General features: G+C 34.7%; 1 protein-coding gene across 1 annotated transcript; it reads left to right on the top strand.

Annotated features, from left to right (window-relative positions):
* The first annotated feature begins 3,834 nt into the window (after positions 1-3,834).
* LOC130628986 (QRFP-like peptide receptor) lies at positions 3,835-13,537 on the top strand. The gene is made up of 2 exons (XM_057442064.1): positions 3,835-3,989; positions 10,629-13,537. The coding sequence occupies exon 2, from the start codon at positions 11,136-11,138 to the stop codon at positions 12,681-12,683; it is 1,548 nt and encodes a 515-aa protein (XP_057298047.1). The 5' UTR covers positions 3,835-3,989; positions 10,629-11,135; the 3' UTR covers positions 12,684-13,537.
* The last annotated feature ends 4,950 nt before the right edge of the window (positions 13,538-18,487 follow it).

Raw genomic sequence — 18,487 nt, 5'->3', positions numbered from 1 at the left:
AGTAGATAATACCCCAGTCAAATACTAATCGAGTGAAAGTATAGAATACTTTTCGGTGGCCGTGGATAAATTAACGGGTTCGGCCATCCTTTATTTACCGCATTTTGTGTGTCTCGTTACTGTGCATACCATTTGACGTGACAGACATGCGTATACGGGTATTATAATATAAACTAGCCGGTAGCCCGTGGAAAAATCCACGCGGTCGCCCGTCCTTTATATTTCGTGTTTGAACCTTTTTCTCGTGCACAAACAGACAGACGGAATATTATTAAAGAGATATTTCAAACCAGCAAATGCTTTCAAACGAGACACCCAGTCAAAATAATCTCTTACTGATATTGATTCTAACATGCCAATAGTAAAAGCGTATATATCAGCCCTTATGAATTTGCTGGTGTGTATTTTGAAAACACCCTAAAATCTCATAAGGTAAATTAACTACTACAGTAGACTCCCGGTTATTCGAAGCCTCAAGGGGGATAAGAATTTACTTCGAATAACCGGGAGTTCGAATAACTGAAAAATTCGTTTTCCCGCCAGATTTTCAACTTAACCTTAATGGGATGGACTTTTCTTAAGTAATTGAGGCATTGTGGTTCAGTTGAGCGTGTAAACACAAAGAATTTTTACTTTTTGAAGAAAGAATAAATTTGAACAAATTGTTAACAGGTTTTAAAATATGAAAGTTATAAAGAAAATGTATCTAGTAAATACAAGGAGTTCAACTCTTAAAAAAATCTTTAATGCTACATTGTTTTTTACTATCGATGTAGTGTTTTTGACATGTACGTGTTATCATGTTTAACTGCTTTCTGATTTCAAGACCATTCTCGTCAAACAAAGACCATCTTTCCAACAATTCTAAGGCCTCTTCCAACTCTGACTGCTTTGGCTTCTTCGGGGGGATGTCATGTGCCTCAATTTCATCATCATCGTCATCTTCGAGATTCGGCGCGTTTTGATCTTTGTCCTCATTAAGTACGATTTCCACGATTTCCTCATCAGTCAATTCAATTGATTTACTCGTGCATACCTCAAAATCAATATCCACAAAATCATCTGCGTTTTAAATGGGTCATCAGCATCATTGAGACTCGTGATCTGTGCTTCTTTTGAGATGCCTGCCTTCTTAAAGCAGTTTTTAACGGTGTCTTTTGAAACAGCGTCCCATGATTTGACCAAGATTTGCATCCCTTCAAGAATGTTAATTTTAGGGACCTCTTTACCGCCGTCAATGAACTTTATTTGACGTTTCACAAGATTTGACCGGTAATATGCCTTCAATGCTCGGATTACACCTTGATCCATGGGCTGGGTCTTAGACGTTGTATTTGGTGGTAGAAAAACTATTTCTACTGCTTTAAGACCAGTGACTTCTGGATGAGCTGGGCAATTGTCAATTATCAAGACAATCTAAAGGAAAAACAGGAAAATTTGCCAAAACGATATTTTACTTTCTGAAGTCAGAGATGTTGTGTACTTGCAAAGTAAAAGTGACAGGGAAAAGAACTAACTTTGGAGATGATAAGGGATTGAGGATCCCCTGTTTGCTTCAATTCTCTGGACCGAAGGAGAATATTGAACTTTTGAAGAAATTGCTTGAAGAGTGTAAATAGCCATGAATATTGAAACCTGATTTTTTGAAGAAAAAAAGTGTTTTAATCGCAGAAAATCAATGTTCTCACTCGACGATCTCCCAATAAGAAAAATTCGAATAACTGAGGGTGACTTAGCCTATAATTGGCCCCAAGGGGAATAAAAATCACTTCGAATAACCGAATTATTCGAATAACTGAAGTTCGAATAACCGAGAGTGTTTTTGCCTGAGTTGGGTAAGCAGATCCAAGGGGAACGTCATCTCACTTCGAATAACCGAATTATTCGAATAAGTGCAGGTTCGAATAACCGGGAGTCTATTGTAGCTGAAGAGTTTGTCAAAAAAAAGCTTGCTAAAATATTTACAGGTTTAAAAATAGATAACGTGTATTTTGCAGACAAAAACGTAAACGCCTTTGTCCCGTTAATACATTCGTTAATCGTGTTGCTTGGTACACGCTCCTAATTGTCATGGAACTTGTCTTTCAAGCAGAAGTTTGCATGCAGTAAAATGGCCAATAAGTAAAATGTTTACGTTTTTTTACTTTAGTGGAGATCTCCAAAATCCCAGGTTGGCGTGAATACCAATAAGTGAATTGATGCCACCATGAGTTGCCAACCCTATAGAGATAAAATATTCCGGAAATGACTGTGGTACAACCTCGTTCCCAGGTCATTTTGCCTTGTTAATAAAGATGGCTCAGGGACCACACCCTTGGGAAGAAGTTAAGAGTGGCAATGCGATGTAAGAAACCACCTTAAATATATGCTTTTGAGCAACCCAATTAATTGTACAGTTAATTATCAAATAAACACTTGACGTAGACGATAATTATCATTGACAAGCGGAGAGACTTGATCGTATCCCTTTAGGAATTTTTAAGTTAATGTAATCCTGAGAAATGATGATTACAGCTTACATGATGCTAACTTTTGTATATAATCAAAACCATAATTGTTGAAACAAGAAGAGAAACAAACACTGGAGTGAGAGAGATTTTCGTTATTATCGCCATCATGCTTGGTTTTCTTCGCCAGGTTAGACTTTGTACTAAAAATGGAACTTATATTTTGTTTGTTTGTGATGCTAATCTTAATAAAAACAATAGCAACTAACAAAAGATAGCATTCGAATGGTCAGGAATATTTTGTAAATTGGTAGATCTGATGTTTTATTATTATTATTTATTTTTCCAAAACTCAAACTCGACCTCCTGGCTTTTTGTCTCTTCGTTATAACGAAGCTTTTGTTAAAAAAAGAAAAAAATCCCTGGGATCGAGGTTGCACTAACTCTGATTCTTTCGCGTTCGAAATCTTTTTGTAGTCGGTAAAGAGCTCACTTGTCCAAAAACTCGCTGTTTTGATTTCCAACTAAGACCGTTGTTTCATTGGGCGACAAATTTTCATTCTCGTTCCAGGCTTGATTGTCAAAGCCGCTAATGTTTACTGGACAGCTAACAAGTTTGTCCGATCTGTGTCACTATAATCGGACTTTAAGACCTCTAAAATCGTATGTTCCTATATATTTTGTTTCTATTAAATCGTATAACAATTTACTAACAATTTACTACTTAACTTAAAGAATTTATTCAATGTCTTGTTGTAAGAGGGGACATTATACGACCGTATTTTGGTTAATGACTAAATGTCTTCATTGCGCTTGGCATATACCAACCTTATCCCCATAAAAAAGAAACGGTCCTACATCCCCCATGTCAGTACAGCTTTTACCAGAATTTATAGTTCTAAGTGATCTCGTTGTCAAAGCATTTTTTCTATTATTTTTACCGCCCGGGGAAAAAAGGCTAGGCAAGGGACCGTGAAAACGCGGATAAAGCATTATGCTAAGCAAAGCATTGGGCACAAGGTTGGAGTGTGCAAACGTTTACAAGGCAAAATCTCAAATATCGGTTTATTCAAATTTGTTTTGTGTTTGAACGTACTTATTCCGACATGTCGCCGACAAATGACGAGCTTTTTACTAAAGATTATGCTTAAATACAGAGACTTTACTAATCTGATAAACTTTCGTACGTGTGCTTGAATTTTTTTTTCTGTTTTGAAAGAATTTCATGAGACATTATGATACATAGCTTGTAGTATGCGCTATATTTCTTTCAGTAAAACAAATATATTTGCCCAAGTTGTTATAGTCATTTAATACTCTCCATCGTGGTGTGTAAGAAATCTAAGAGAACTTTCAAAGTCTTCAGTAATGGAGAACCTGCGTCATTGACTAAGTAAAGAAAAAACGGGTTTGTTTGTGAATCGCGTTAAAAATGAACTTACTAAAGGAATTTTTCAATTTACTTTAACTTAAGACAAAGTCTTGTCATTGCGAAGTACAAAGTAAAAAAATCTTTCCGCGTAGTGGTAGCTTCGAACTCAGGTAAGTGCTTAATTCCATTACCGTGAATACTGGAGTACGCGGGCTTGTAAACGGTTACTGAAAATTAGCTTTCCCAAAAGAGAGCTCAATCGAAGATAGTTTATGGTTTAGTACTGTGCTTTTCCGTGATATTTTCTTATATAAATAAAATAAAATACAGGAAAGGAGATGTTGAAAATAACATAGAAAGAAACTTAAAATGGTGAGAAAAAAGTCCTAAAGATCAACCTTGGCCCCAAGCCTTCCTGTCTTTTTGACATCAGGCAAGAAATGATGTTAAAAGCTTAAAGCATACTGGTAATTTTTTATACGTTCATGAGCATTTTGCTAAGCCATTTTGGCTTCCATGAAATAAGCGCCGGCTTACACTGATTCTAATTCTACTCAGATATATTTCTGAATAGGGTTTATTTTAATACTAAAACTGCGGAGATGCAGGATGATGGTAGCGCATTTACCTTTTAATCATGTAAGTTTTCAAGTTCGAATCCCCACTCAAGGGCGCTCTTCAAATGTAGTATTTCCAGCCCATTTAGTGCCATCTACTGACCGTAAACCGGCTTGCGTAGCAGGCGAGTAAGTTAGAGCAATGCTATACGTATCTCTGGCGGTAATGAACAGTCGGAGGAGAGGAAGAACCATCTGTTAGGATGGAAATTCCCAAGGACGTTACTTCCCGTTACTTACGAAAACTTTATTTTGAATGAGGAGACTGAACCAAAAGGAACTTATTTTTTAAAAAGACGCAACCATGTGGATTTTTTCAAACTTCTGATGATAGAAATTAAGATTCCTCCGGAACTTTACTTCTGTACACTGAGGTATATTTTTGCGAGGACAACGTTGCATCATACAATAAACATATGGTCATTAACTAGCTTAGAATGCGAACCTCTGATATCCCCAGACGTTGTTTCAGTTCCGTAAGCTACTATAAAGATGTACTAACTATTAGTATCTCAAAAATAAGGCGTATTAGTTCTGAAGTAAATAAATAAAAAAGAAGAGAAAGGACAAACAACAGATTCATGTACTTTATGAGTCCAGGTTTTTTTTCTTTTTTTCGCTGTCTTCCCACATATCAAAAAAGCGAGAAACCCTGAAAACAAGGGTGCTTTAAGAGAAGAAACTCACGCGAGAAAAATGTTCCGCGGTGATTTAACTTCATATCCTGCGAATGTTTCTTCTACAGAACACAAAAGTTGCTCAACTCCAAAACTATATTCCTGAGAAATCTTGAAATTTAAGGAAAAAAAGCGAAAATTTATTCCCGCCAAAAAAATAGGTAAAAATTAAACTTTTTTTCAAAATATAAATTAATAATTTAGTAGCAAATTTCTTTCTCATTGTTAAAATCGCAAACTGGTTTTAAAAGGCGCATCAGTCTAATTATCTTTTGTAAAACAGAGCGTACTTTACAGAAATTTTAGACACTAAGGTCTGCTTCAGCTCTGCTTCTAAAGTGCTGTTAGATCAGACAGCCACTTAAATCAACAGAAATAGCCCACAATCCTTATCGGCAATTATCAACAAAAGCTACAATGCCATGTTATTATTATGCATCATAGTTATTCCCGTTATTTTAATTTTATCATCTAATATTATTACTTCTAAATGCGTATCATATTATATATATTTTTAACTATTTAATTTTGATTTTAAATAGAACATATCCGCACGTGTTTTTATACTGAGGTGAAAAATATGGTCTAGAAACTAACTATCCAATCATTCCAACGCGTGCTATCACATTTAATGTTAAATGTCCGCTTTATACCACCTTGTTTCCAGATTTTTATGGGCTAAGACGTCCTGGGGACGAGAGGTTGTTATAACTGAGGAATGTGTTCGTGATATCTTCCGCGTTTTTTTAAGCCATATATTTATACTTCATAGAACTGGGAATAAAAGATGATTTCAAACGTTAATTTTATTAAAATTTTGTTGGTTTTACTTTTATCTCACCGACATTTAATCAAACCATGAATGCCACCCTTGTTTCCAGGAATTTTCTGCAATAATCCCAGGGAACGAGAGGGGATTAACGCAACACCCGTAATGTACCGGAATTAGTTCTTTTATCTCTATATTATTAGTAGTATAATGTTGTTCAAAATTGTAGCTGTTGCCACGGATGTACGAAATATCAATGCGATAAATCGTATGACTTGTGAGAATGTGAGGACTGGCAAACTCGTGGATTCTTCACAGGCAAACGACAAGTCTATATGGTTCTTTTCTCGGCATTATTACCTTCTTTTAAGGAATGAAAAAAGAACCCTAGGGACGAGGTTAGTAACTTCCAAAATATTACTGCAATGGGGTAAAAACTTGAAAATTTGTAAAAAGTTTTGATATTTCATTTTGGGAGTTACCATAAACATGGCCTAAGAAAAGAAATCCTGATTTTTAGTGTTACTTACCTTGTTGCAAATTTAACTAATCTCGTCCACAGAGCTTTTCTACGGCTATGATATTCAGTCGGAACAGGCTAAAATGGTAATATTATAAAGGGTAGTTTTACAGAAACCAAACCTCGTCAGCAGAATCTTGTTGCCCCTGAGCCGTTGTTACGGTCAACCTTATCAACAAGGCAAAATTCCCTGGGAACGAGGATGAGAAAAAACATTTAGCAAACTATTATCACTCATTGACTTATTGATAAACTGTGAAAACACGTGCTGTGAAAAAAATTTACATTTCCATCGCAATATTGCTGACACCAACGAATTAACATCCCTGCCAATCATTCTCTTTTATCATATACTGTATGTTCCTAGTCATTTTCGTCGCCAATCAAAAGTTATTTGAGTGGTTCAATCCAATGCACCATACTCAAAAACGTCTCATAAAAACATCTCATCATTCATTCAATTCATTCATTCATTTATTCATTTCTTTCATCATTCATTTAATCATTCATTCATTCATTCATTCATTCATTGTTGTCAATACATTTAATTACTATCTTTACCTCATCCGCATCTTCTTTTGTTTACCTTACTAAGTTTATTTGCATACATATTTACACAGATTTAACACCTCTCTAGCTTGGAGTCAACAAATATACATGCTGCATTTGATTAAAACCTACGCAATTTATAACGGAGATAAACATGTTTTGAAATTTTAATGCAGATCAAAACAAAAAACAAAAAAAGAAATTAAGCGATACTGGTGTTGTTCAGCCCTTGTCTTCTCGTCTGTTTGTTTGTTTGTGTTTGTTTGTTTAATTTTGGCTTGTTTTCTCAAATTCCTGCATATTACCCTTTTTGTTTAACCAAAATAGAATCAATCTCTTGGATAGAAATATATTTTTATGTCCCCAAGGCTTCGTTTACGTGACACAATTTTGCGGCAGCGCTTCGTAGTAGCGACTTAAGCCACGGGGGCGAGGTTGTTTATTTTTGTTGGAATTAAATATTTTTTACACTGGGAACAAACAGTATCAATGATTCCAGGGACAAGATGGATTTGTAACTTCTATAAAAAACTCCAGGTGTGTATCAGGCGTTATTTTGGCAAACTCACGTCTACAACAATTCTTGGTTAAATTTTTCTTGTTAAAACCTGAAGTACACACCCAACGCCAACGTAAAGGCTTGTCTTAGAACAGCTGTCCAGGCTTACGTTTTCTATAGTTCACATTTCCATAAAAATATTACCCTGATGGTATTTTTCCGGGCATTTAATGAATTTGGGAAAGAGCAACATGTCGCAAATTTTCTACGTTCGGGAGGCTATTAAAATGCTACGTTTACAGAAGCGGTAAGTAAGCAGTGCTTTAAAATTCGCAAGTCAAACTTTCTAACATGTCTGCTGTTAGGAAGATTTCACGCCAGAGTTCACCGTTTTCCCCAGCCTCGTCCCAAGGGTCTTGTGTCCCCTGAGCTGTTATTACAGAGTCAAAGCAAAACGCCCTGGGAACGAGGTTGTGCTTTCCCCTCACTACGTATGCCATTGGTTTAAATCGTATAAAGCCCGCGAAACGCACTTTGATTCAACTTTTAAAGTTAAAGATTAGGTTTTACTCCGGCTGAAGTTCTTTCAGCAACGTTTTACACTTGGAAATTTACGTGTTGAAATTCGCTTAAAATCTTGATTTTCTTTACAGTTACTACTCGTCATATATCTCGTCGGAACACGCATATTTTTAACGCAACCTGATAGTTACTTTTAATTTAAGTTTATATATGCATTTATTTTATTTGCATTTATTAAGTAGATTTATTTATTTATTTAAATCAAATATACACACAAAATAAACAAACAGATTAGAAAAAAAAAGTGCTGGATTCTGTCCGTATTCGTTGTTAAACGTTGTATATAAGCTCATTATCTTGTTTATGTTTCTGGATTTAATTTTGGTGTACGTGCCTTTTGATTTAAAAGTCGAGACATTATAAAGAAGTAAATGTGTTACGTATTTTTTAAAGAATATATAGGTTTTGCTGTATTTTAGTTTCAACTCGTTGTGTTGTCGAAATCATTCGCTGGTATAGAACAGAAAAAGTGAGTTACTGTAGCAGAGTATTTTATGACAAGCAAAGGTTATACAGTGTCAAGGTGGTAATATCTTAAGAGAAACAACACTCGATGGAAAGTACTAATACAAACTCGATAGGCACACCTAAATTCTGAAAATTTTGTTTTTTAATTGTATTACCAAAAATGGGCTTTAAATGAAGGTTGATTGTTGTGAATTGAATTACGTCAAAGTTTGATTAGCAACATGGTGCAAAACGACTTTTACTTTCACGACATCTGCCCGACTGGCGACTAATCAACTGGCCGATACATAAAACAATATATCCGGTGTTTTGTTGCCAAAGTTTGGCACCGGATAATCTCGTGCTGTTTATCTCCCCGAGTACGAGCTCATTTCATGCAGAGTAAATAAATAAATAAATAAAATGTACTTGTTTAAAAAAAAAACGATGTGTGCTCAGGAGAGAGAAAAATAAAGAAGTGTGGAGAATGGGTGGAATATTAAAACTAGCGAATATAATGTAGTTTATTTGAGATGTAAAAATTATATTAAAGAAAGAGTATAGTAAAAGAGTAAAATAAGAATTTGTTAAGTATTAAAAAGTTTTATATAAATTGAGGTATGTTTAAAAGTGTCAAAGTTAATGTCTCCGATTAATTTAGGTGGAGAGTGAATCAAGAAGCACGGATAAGAAGGAGCTGAGAAAAAACACATAAGATTATAATCCGATTTTTAATTTATATATAGCTTGGATTTGGCTGCAGATTAATCAGGATTATTAAAGGTGTATTTACACTAGGATTGGTAATCATAGCTCCGCTTTCTTCAGAAAGAGCTAGAATTATTTATAGAGTATTTCTCCTTCTGCGAAAAGGGATATTCTCACTAATACTGTTAAGGTTAGATCTACATTATCACCTTATACTAAGACAATACTTAAGTTAAAACTTATGTACTTAAGCTGAAATTACACTATAAGAATTAAATTTGTGCGAAAAAAGAATTTTTATTTTAATCAATTAACCATGTTCTAGGTTTAATAATTATGGAAATTAGGAGAATTTTGCGCCACTTTCGTTCCAAAGTTCGGTCGACTGTCTTCGCAGTCATGACAAGCTAGTAAAGATTAATGTAATCCCGAGATTATCCTTAGTGGAGGTTGAGTTTGTGCAACAAAATAATTAAAAAAGACACCAGAAATGATTCGGGTCCTCTTTTTTTAAAAAGGTACGCAAAAATTGTGTCGGTGCCACAGTAATGAATATAGGCATTTTGTCTGAAGTTGCTTTTTTATACTATGTAACACAATCTTTTAATTGTATCCTGTCCCTAGTCCTTCCTTTCAGATCTTTCCTTATTGAAGTGTAAATTAATGACAAAGATGACATGTGCACAAAATAATTTACAGAGACGCGCGAAAAATAAATGCGAGAAAATTAGGTTCAGGAAATGTGCGCGAGATTTGAATGAATAATGAGTCCTTTAGCAGAATTTGTTCCAAGTCTCGTCTGCAGAGTATTTTGTGTTTTTCTAACATAGCAACAGTTAATTAAGTGACGCTGGAAACGAAGCTGTTGTGCATCGTGACACAACGGTATTTGTTACCCTTTTGTGACATCGGCGTCATTTTATTGTTTTTGTTCTCTCGACGCTTGACGTCATCACTGTTAAAAGGTTTCCTATAACAACATTCCCTCAAGCTCTGCACGCTATCTTACAAGAACTACTTTATAAAGCCTGTCATCTTGTAGCATCTCACACTCGTCTTCCGGCGCTATTGCAGTCAATAGTTTTGCAGCTGTAAATAGAATTGTAAAATATAAAAAATTGCAACTTTTAAAAGATATGACGATTGTAAAATTATAAGATGTGGAAACTAGTCGATCGAATATCTTTAACAATAGCCGTATTCTGTCTGTCTCTGCGCAAAATGATACCTCAAGTAGCAAGACACACGAAATGCGGTATATAAAGGAGTGATAGGATTGATAGAATTTCTTATTAGGTCGTGTGCCTTGCGTTACAAAACTCCTCATAACTATTTCAAACAGAGAGGGGGCTTTTGTCACTAAGCGAGTGTGAATGTTGACAGGGGGCGGTTTATTAAGGATCGCCTGTGATAAATTCATATTCTACTGTTTTATTTTTAGTTGAATATTAGAGAAATTATACAAGGTGAAAAGAAACACAGAAAATGACTTAGACGGAGGCGAAAGTATTAAGTCTGATTCCAGTTGATGAGAAAATCCTCGTAAAATCGTCCACGTTGCAGATAAAAGCAGATGAAATTTAGCAGAGCTCGTAAATAATCGAAAATATCGTTACATCGAACGTTCATTAACGCATAAAGTAGATAATCCACCGTAACATTGAACAATCACTGAAGATATACACGCTCTCCTGGGAATCACATTAATCTCCTAATTACGAGAAATTAGGATTGAATTGATTAAGGTGATTAATGTGAGATTACTCCAACAAGGCCACCACTGCGTTAAACCCTGTGCAGTTTAAAATTCTTTTCACAAAAAGGAGCTTACATGTGAATTGACAGATGTGTGCTAGCTGGGACCATGCTATGAGAATTAGCAATGCTTATTACTTGACAACGTAAACAGAAGAAAAAGGAATTAGAATTTTATAGAGTTTATTTTATTATGGCGTATTCTGCATCGCTTTTTGATACACGTAATTCAAGTTTTACGCTAGCACCTGCTGTGTTTTTACCGTCAGTGACGCCGACAGTAATCCTTCGACAACCGCAACAACAACAACAAGAGCAGTTATCCAAAAATGTCGAATACGGTATATTCATTTTAAATGGAATTTTAGCTTTACTTGGCGTGCTAGGGAATATCTTTGTTTGCATGATAATCATACGTGGCCGAAAAATGTATACCATAGCGAATTTGTTCCTGATGAATTTAGCCATTGCTGACATGTGTGTATTGGTCGTGAGTTATCCGTTGTGGGTTATAAAAATCTTAGCGCCGCTCAATTGGCCGTTTGGGTCCGTCCTATGCAAAATAATACCTTCTGTGTCAGATGCTTTTTACGGCGTATCATTGGGTTGCATGACAACAATATCAATTCATCGGTACCGGATGATTCTTCACGCGATGAATGCACAGTTGTCGTTTCTTCAAGCGAAATTAGTCATTATTTTTATATGGATAATCTCTTTGGCTTCCATAGCGGCTCCACTTTATCCGGTGTTGCGGTATTATGAAGGAGTTAATAAGAAGAATATGACTTATTTCAACGTAACCCTCTTGCACGAAATGCCGTACAAACATTGTCGCTCCAAATGGCCTAGTCGTACTTATGAGAAGTCCTATCAGACATTTTTGACTATCGTGTGGTATATTTTGCCTCTGTTAATCATTCTCGTAACCTTCTTACGAATCAAGTGTTATTTGCAGAGACAAATGGCTTATGAGTGGTTGAAAGGTTCAGAGCATAATGTTTTAATAACCAATCAGATTTTAGGGATTAAAAAAGCACTTCGCATGTTAGCACCCGTGGTGATTATTTTCGCCATTTTGATGTTGCCATGGAATATATTACGCATGCTCTCCGTTTTTATGGATTTCAGCAAAATTAAGAACGCCCAGATTTACGTCCTTGTTTCGGGCACCATGCTGGTAGCTAATTCAGTTGTGAATCCGTTTATTTATTATATTATGTCCCGAGAATTCCGGATTGAATTCCGAAAACAATTTTGGCTTTTAAAAAAGGCTTTGAGGTTAACTCAGGAATCCGATCAATATACAATAGAATCCGATGAATCAGGAAAAAAGTACGTCAGACGGTTTCGTTCTTTCATGGGTTCAAAGCGAGACTCGAACGGGAATTTTTCCACTATTTCAATGTCGTTTCCATCGAAAACCCGAACAGAATCAACTGCATCTGACTTTACTTTTTCTAATGGCGCCCCTGCAGTTGATTATGACGAAATATTTCGAGAACAAAGCCGCATTTCTAACGGAGATAATTATCGCCCTCATGGAGATAATCAACGCTATACTCATGCCAGAGCAGAACCATTATACAGCATAAAGGAGGAGCAGAATTTAGATTTGGATTCAAAGGACTCCGGTTTTGAAGGATGTATAACTCCTGAAAAGAATGCCGAAGTTGAATCAGCCCCGGGAGAAAATGTTGGACTTTTATGTGAGGAAATTATTAGAGAAACCGTACTGTAGACAGCTTTATATAATATTTCATAATGTTGCTGTTGTGATCCGTCAATTGTTAACTATGCAGCGCAAATGAAGAAAATTACACGACAAGATTTTCTGTGATTTTAGACAACAATGTATTGAATAAATGGTGGTTTTGTCACGGAGCATAAAATTGTTTTCAGCATGTCTACTTCATTAGTACTTTTCTTAAAGGTCCTCTATTTTGTTTACTTTGGAAATTTCGTAATGTATACAATTTAAGATGAGATATCGTTGGAAGTAAAAACTGATGAAAATATATGGGTTTTCATGGAAATGATTTTGTCGTCTTCAGACAAAAAACTATTGTGCAATTCCTTTTAACAAAAATGAAAAATCTGCGAAGTGAGCAAACATTCGTGAACAAAATTGCTTGCAAAATCATTTGCTCTTAATCAACTTTGTCACCAGAGTATACTCTTTGATCTGAAGCAAGATTTTTTCTTGTGTTATGAAAATAGAACCTGAGAAATCAAGGTTGTGTTAAAGACTACCTATTTACAGAATTTTTCAATGTCAATAAAGAAGAGAATTGTGTTAAACATTCATTGTAAAAATATAGTTATAATATATCCATGTATATATTCTTCCATCGTCATCCCCAGATTTTTTTGCTTTTTTGGTGTGATAATAATAAATAGGTAAAAAACACTGGGGACGAAGGTGTATATTCTTCGTATTTTTATATTTTTACATTATCTTGTATATATTATAAAGGCATTAAACTGACCACAGTGGAAATGTATATAAGACAAAGAAATTACGATGTTTGTATATCTTATTGTGTTGCCAATGCTAGATAAACTTTTATGTGAAGTTAGAGAAACGTACAGTCATTTTTTGTTGTTATTTCGAGAATGCCCGCACTATTTTTTGAATCAACACTTTATCGTGTTTTAAAACATTGCATTTATCTTGTGAAAAGTTTAACAAAGAACGGCTCATATTAACATTTTATTTAGGCTGTTTTTTCTTGCATTTAACAGACTTGAGGAAGTACATTTGAGATCTTAGTCGTGTATTAGCTACTTATTTTCTGGTCTGCAACATACCACAAGGCCGCCTACTAAACCTCAAAACACAAAGAAATAAAAATCCTATTACTGAAGTCTAAAAACGACAATGATAACTCTGTGAAATGATATATGGTCTTCGCATTGCTTTGTCTATAGGTAGAACAAAAACAAACACAATAATTCAACTACCTTACTCTTTTAATTGAAAACTAGCATTGTGATAGATGTACACTCTTCTGCCATAGTTAGGTCTTGCGTTAGGTCTTAGGGGAAGCAAAGTAATAACACTTATATAATGTGTGAAGAATAAAAGAACAGATATACACTGGATAGTTGGGTTCAAGGTGTGTGTTATTTATTTATTCCAGAAAAGCACGAACTCAGAAAAAATTTCGTTAATCTCATGTGGTGATTGATAAATATAAATAAGGGAAGGCTGAACTTCATATTGACAACTCTGAAGTAGCGGTAAATATACAAAACTAGTCGTTAGCCCGTGGAAAAATCCACGGGTTCGCCCGTCGCAGCTAAGCTACCATTTTGCGTGACAGACAGACGGACGGACAGACGTATACGGGCATTAAAATATAGATAATCGGAAGTTTTTAAATAGACATTTTCACTGACTGTGGTACCATTTTTTTAATGCCGTATGCGAAGGTCAAGATATCTAAGGTAGCTTCGGCGAAGGTTACTTACTGTAAACATTGGTAAAGGAATGTCATAAATGGCGCACTTTTAATAAGAATGGAACAATTATTTGATTGTTCGGAACTTGGAGAGTTACGTTAGCTATAGGGAGGGGTAGTTTCGTTTTAGAGGAATCACCAAATTAAGCTAAAAAATACTGATAGATTGAACACGCAACAACACAACGGCGCAACGTTAAATTATGCTGTTGAATTTACTACAGTGGACTCTCTATAACTCGAACAGCCACGGGGAATGGGAAACCGTTCGAGTTATAGAGAGGTTCGGGTAATAGAGAGTTGGGAGTTTTTCCAATTAAGCGTGATGTTTCTCCCTTATATGGAATAGTGACGAAATCTTTTTTTGCACAAGATAAAATCTCGACCTTCCAGGCTAAGAACGGAATGAAAAAATAAAAAATCCGAAATTAGAGTTTGCTTTCTTGTATGATATGTAGATATAAAACGTTCGAATCAGTTAAGACCGCTTGTGTCTTACGGATTTTACGAAACATAGCCTACTTCGTTCGCTTATCTTATAGGAGTTCAAACTTCCGGATAGCCGAGAATAAAACATAGGGAATAAAAAAGGGGCCCAAGATCCTTGATTCATTGAAGTTTGCCCGAAGGTATTGTTTTGCATATAAGAAACTCGGCCGAGCCGTTACGGGCCTCCATGGAGAATTTTAGAAGTTTCATCAAGCAAGGTATATTGAATGAGAAGCTCGGAGAAAGTTTTTGATGTCGAAATCTCAATCACGGCTATTGTCATATGTAATAACTATGAAGATCATATCAGTGCCATTCAAAAATTTGTTTTTGCGTCTTTTAACTGTTACGAAACTAGTTTAGCTATTACTAGAATAATTTATTTTCAGAAATCCAAGCCAAAACACGCTTACAATAAGAACTTGATTGGACTGAGCTGTTGATGCAACGTCGACCATATGGCTCTTTTAAACTTTTGATAATTGAATGGCTTCCTCTATTGAACGCCATCCCATTATTAATAAAATGCAATAAAAGCTCTAGGGACAAGGTTGGTTGTTTGCCAATTAATCATGGTGGATTTTAAATGAATAATGTAAAACCCCAAATGTAAGAAACTCGCTAATCGTAATCCGGTACGGAACTTACAATACAAAAGGAAGTCGTGACATTTTTCACGCCGCTAACGTAACATTTTTCAACTTAGCTTGACCCCAGTACCTTATACAGTGGCTGAAAAGCACAGAGTCGTCGCAGAGAAAGTTATTATCTGAGACCTGAAGAAGAGGTTGACTTTGCGCGCTACCATTTTTACTTCCATCAAAACAATATGTAACCATGATACTTTATGACCTCTATCCAGCTCTAGAGAATATAGTTTGGCTTATAACACAATCCAATTGTGGTACTCAAAATAGTCTCACGTGGCTAAGCTCCTGTTTGATTTGATAAGATGTGTCCCATTTTTTGCAGGGTCTTCAGGACGCGATCATAACATATTTTTAATGGTGGCCTAAGTCTGTTTGGTCATAAATATATGAAACATTGTCTGAATGTTTTGTGTTTATTTAATTTTTAAAAGGTTTTTTTAATTTTTTATCTTGTCACCATCAGATTTATTGACACTTCAGCTACAAAATGCTTCTACAGTTAGGGACAACTACAAATTAGACTATTTCTCCTAAATAAGCTAGTAGCTAAATTAGGAGATTTTTAATAGCTTAACTTGTAGAGAATAGTCTATTTAGGAGATAGAAAATTTTAATCAACGATATCCTTGCAATCTTTGTTGGTCGTGCCATCATTTTTCCTGTACTACTTGCTGACTTAGTCATCTTTGCTTAGGTCAAATTTCATAGAGTTTGCATGGCGTATATAAAAGTTATACATGTAAACGTGCCCACCAACCAAATTCGTTTCCAATCGTCTAGAACAAGGTCCGGGGAGAGATTTTCCAAATAGCTTATTTTGTCTATGATAGCGTAATTAGGACATCATAGCCTAACCAAGAGCCATCTTTCTTTTAAATCAAAAAGTGTATTTAGGCGGTTTTAGGCGGTAAAACACGCTGGAAAAAAACGTTGTGCACATCGGGATCAGCAGCATAACAAACTAAAAGCAATATCTTCAAAACGCACCATAACATTTACGAAAATAATACTTCTCCATCCGAGGGAGGTTTGTTAGATTATTCATAACGTTAAAGATCAGTGCGACCACGAACCAGAAGACTGTAATAAGCAAATTTAGTGTCGATAGCCTAGTTAGGAGAAAAATTTCGCCTAATTTGTCTATCATGGCCTATTTAGGCGGAATAGTCTAATTTGCAGTTGTCCCTAACTGTTCTAGCAAGGCTAATAAATTTTCCTGTGGTGGCAGATATTAAGATAAACTCAGTTCATTTGATTAGCCCTACACTCGGTCTTGGGGCTTAACTCTTTTTTGCTATACTGCCGAGTTATCTATAGCTATAGCTGCTATATATTTGGTTTTGATAGCTATAGCTAGCTAGGTAATCCTGAGTTTTTATAGCTATATTTAATTCTTGGATCCAGGTTAATATAATTAAAATTTTTTGATTATTTTCAACAATAATGACCAACATTTTTGAATTTAGCACCAAAATTTATGGAAACATGCAAATATTTATGTTTTTACACTTAGCACAACTTTATTATTATAGTTCTATTATAGTAGCGAAACTTCCAATGTTTTAGAGGCAGACTTGGCGGCACACAAAAAAATGTTCGGTTGGTGTCCTCCGATCGACCCTACCTAAAATTGAAAAAAATTCACAATTTTGACTCGGTTTTTCGAAATTCTAGCTCCAATCTTAATCAAGCCTTGTCTTCGAGTTGATCTTCACGCTGTGTGTAATGTCTACAGAAAACTCTGTGTAAAAACACGCACGAATATATGCTCAATGAAAGAGAACTTAGTTACTCTCCTTCCAGGTCATAAATAATTATGAATCAAAGAAAGGCAATACCAGCCCATGTCATTATTAATTCATACTAATTTTGTTTTATTTAATTTTTCTCTAACTAAAAAATGCTTATTTGTCATCACATATATGAATTAAAAGTAAGAATTACAAAATTCTTTGATTTATAATTTTGAAATAGAATGTAATTAACTTTTCGAATGATTGAGATGTTATGTAAAACAAGCAACCAACACACATTAAATAAATTTGTGATGGATCAATTTTTACATTGTTTTAAACTATACATTCCAAACTATTCAGTTTTTTTAAAGCTGTTTTCGTTTATCATTTTTGACTTTTTACCCCATGTTCCTACTACAAGCTTTTACACTTAGTAATTGTCTAATGGTGATACAAAACACAATATGGGTAGAAAAATCAAATATTTGTTTATTATTTGATAGGGCATTGTAAAATTTTAAGGAGATATATTTGCTTAGATATTTTATTTTAAATTTTGGCTAAATTTGCAGCTGCAGGTCAATTTTTCTCTATTTTCTTCAAAATGTCAACTTTATAATTTTAATTTGAAATTTGGATAGACATGTTATAGATAGTTTAAATTTAATTAGGTAAGAACGGTACAGGATATTTACATTTTTTAAGTACAGATTTGCGGCTCGCCTTTGCTAAAAAAATATTTTTAGGTTTTCACAGGCTTAACATGTTTTAATAATATTTTATTTTATGAAGATATATATTATGTAAATATAAACATAAATTTAAAATATACCGTATTTTAACTTGAAAATATGATAAAAGTTTAATGAAAGTATATCTAAAAGCGGCTGCAATAAGGTAAGTAAAGATAAAGTTTATTACAAAGATGCAATTATAGCTAAAAAGAACCCTCGAAACTAATTTGAAAGTAAAATTTGTTAGTGGTTATCAATAAAACAGAAACATCGACGTACATGTTTGTGTTTTTTTCATATTTGATATTCATATTTGATATTTATATTTCATTTTTCATATTTTGTTCATATTTGTACATAGTTGTTCATGGCTGTACATATGCGTGCACATATGCACATATATATACAGCCAAAATGTAGCAGATAGCATTGATCTGATAAAAGAAATTAAGTGAAATAAAGACTGATGCTA

Source organism: Hydractinia symbiolongicarpus, chromosome 15, assembly GCF_029227915.1.
Source record: "Hydractinia symbiolongicarpus strain clone_291-10 chromosome 15, HSymV2.1, whole genome shotgun sequence".
Taxonomy (NCBI): Eukaryota; Metazoa; Cnidaria; class Hydrozoa; order Anthoathecata; family Hydractiniidae; genus Hydractinia; species Hydractinia symbiolongicarpus.
This window is presented reverse-complemented; position numbering and strand designations above follow the sequence as displayed.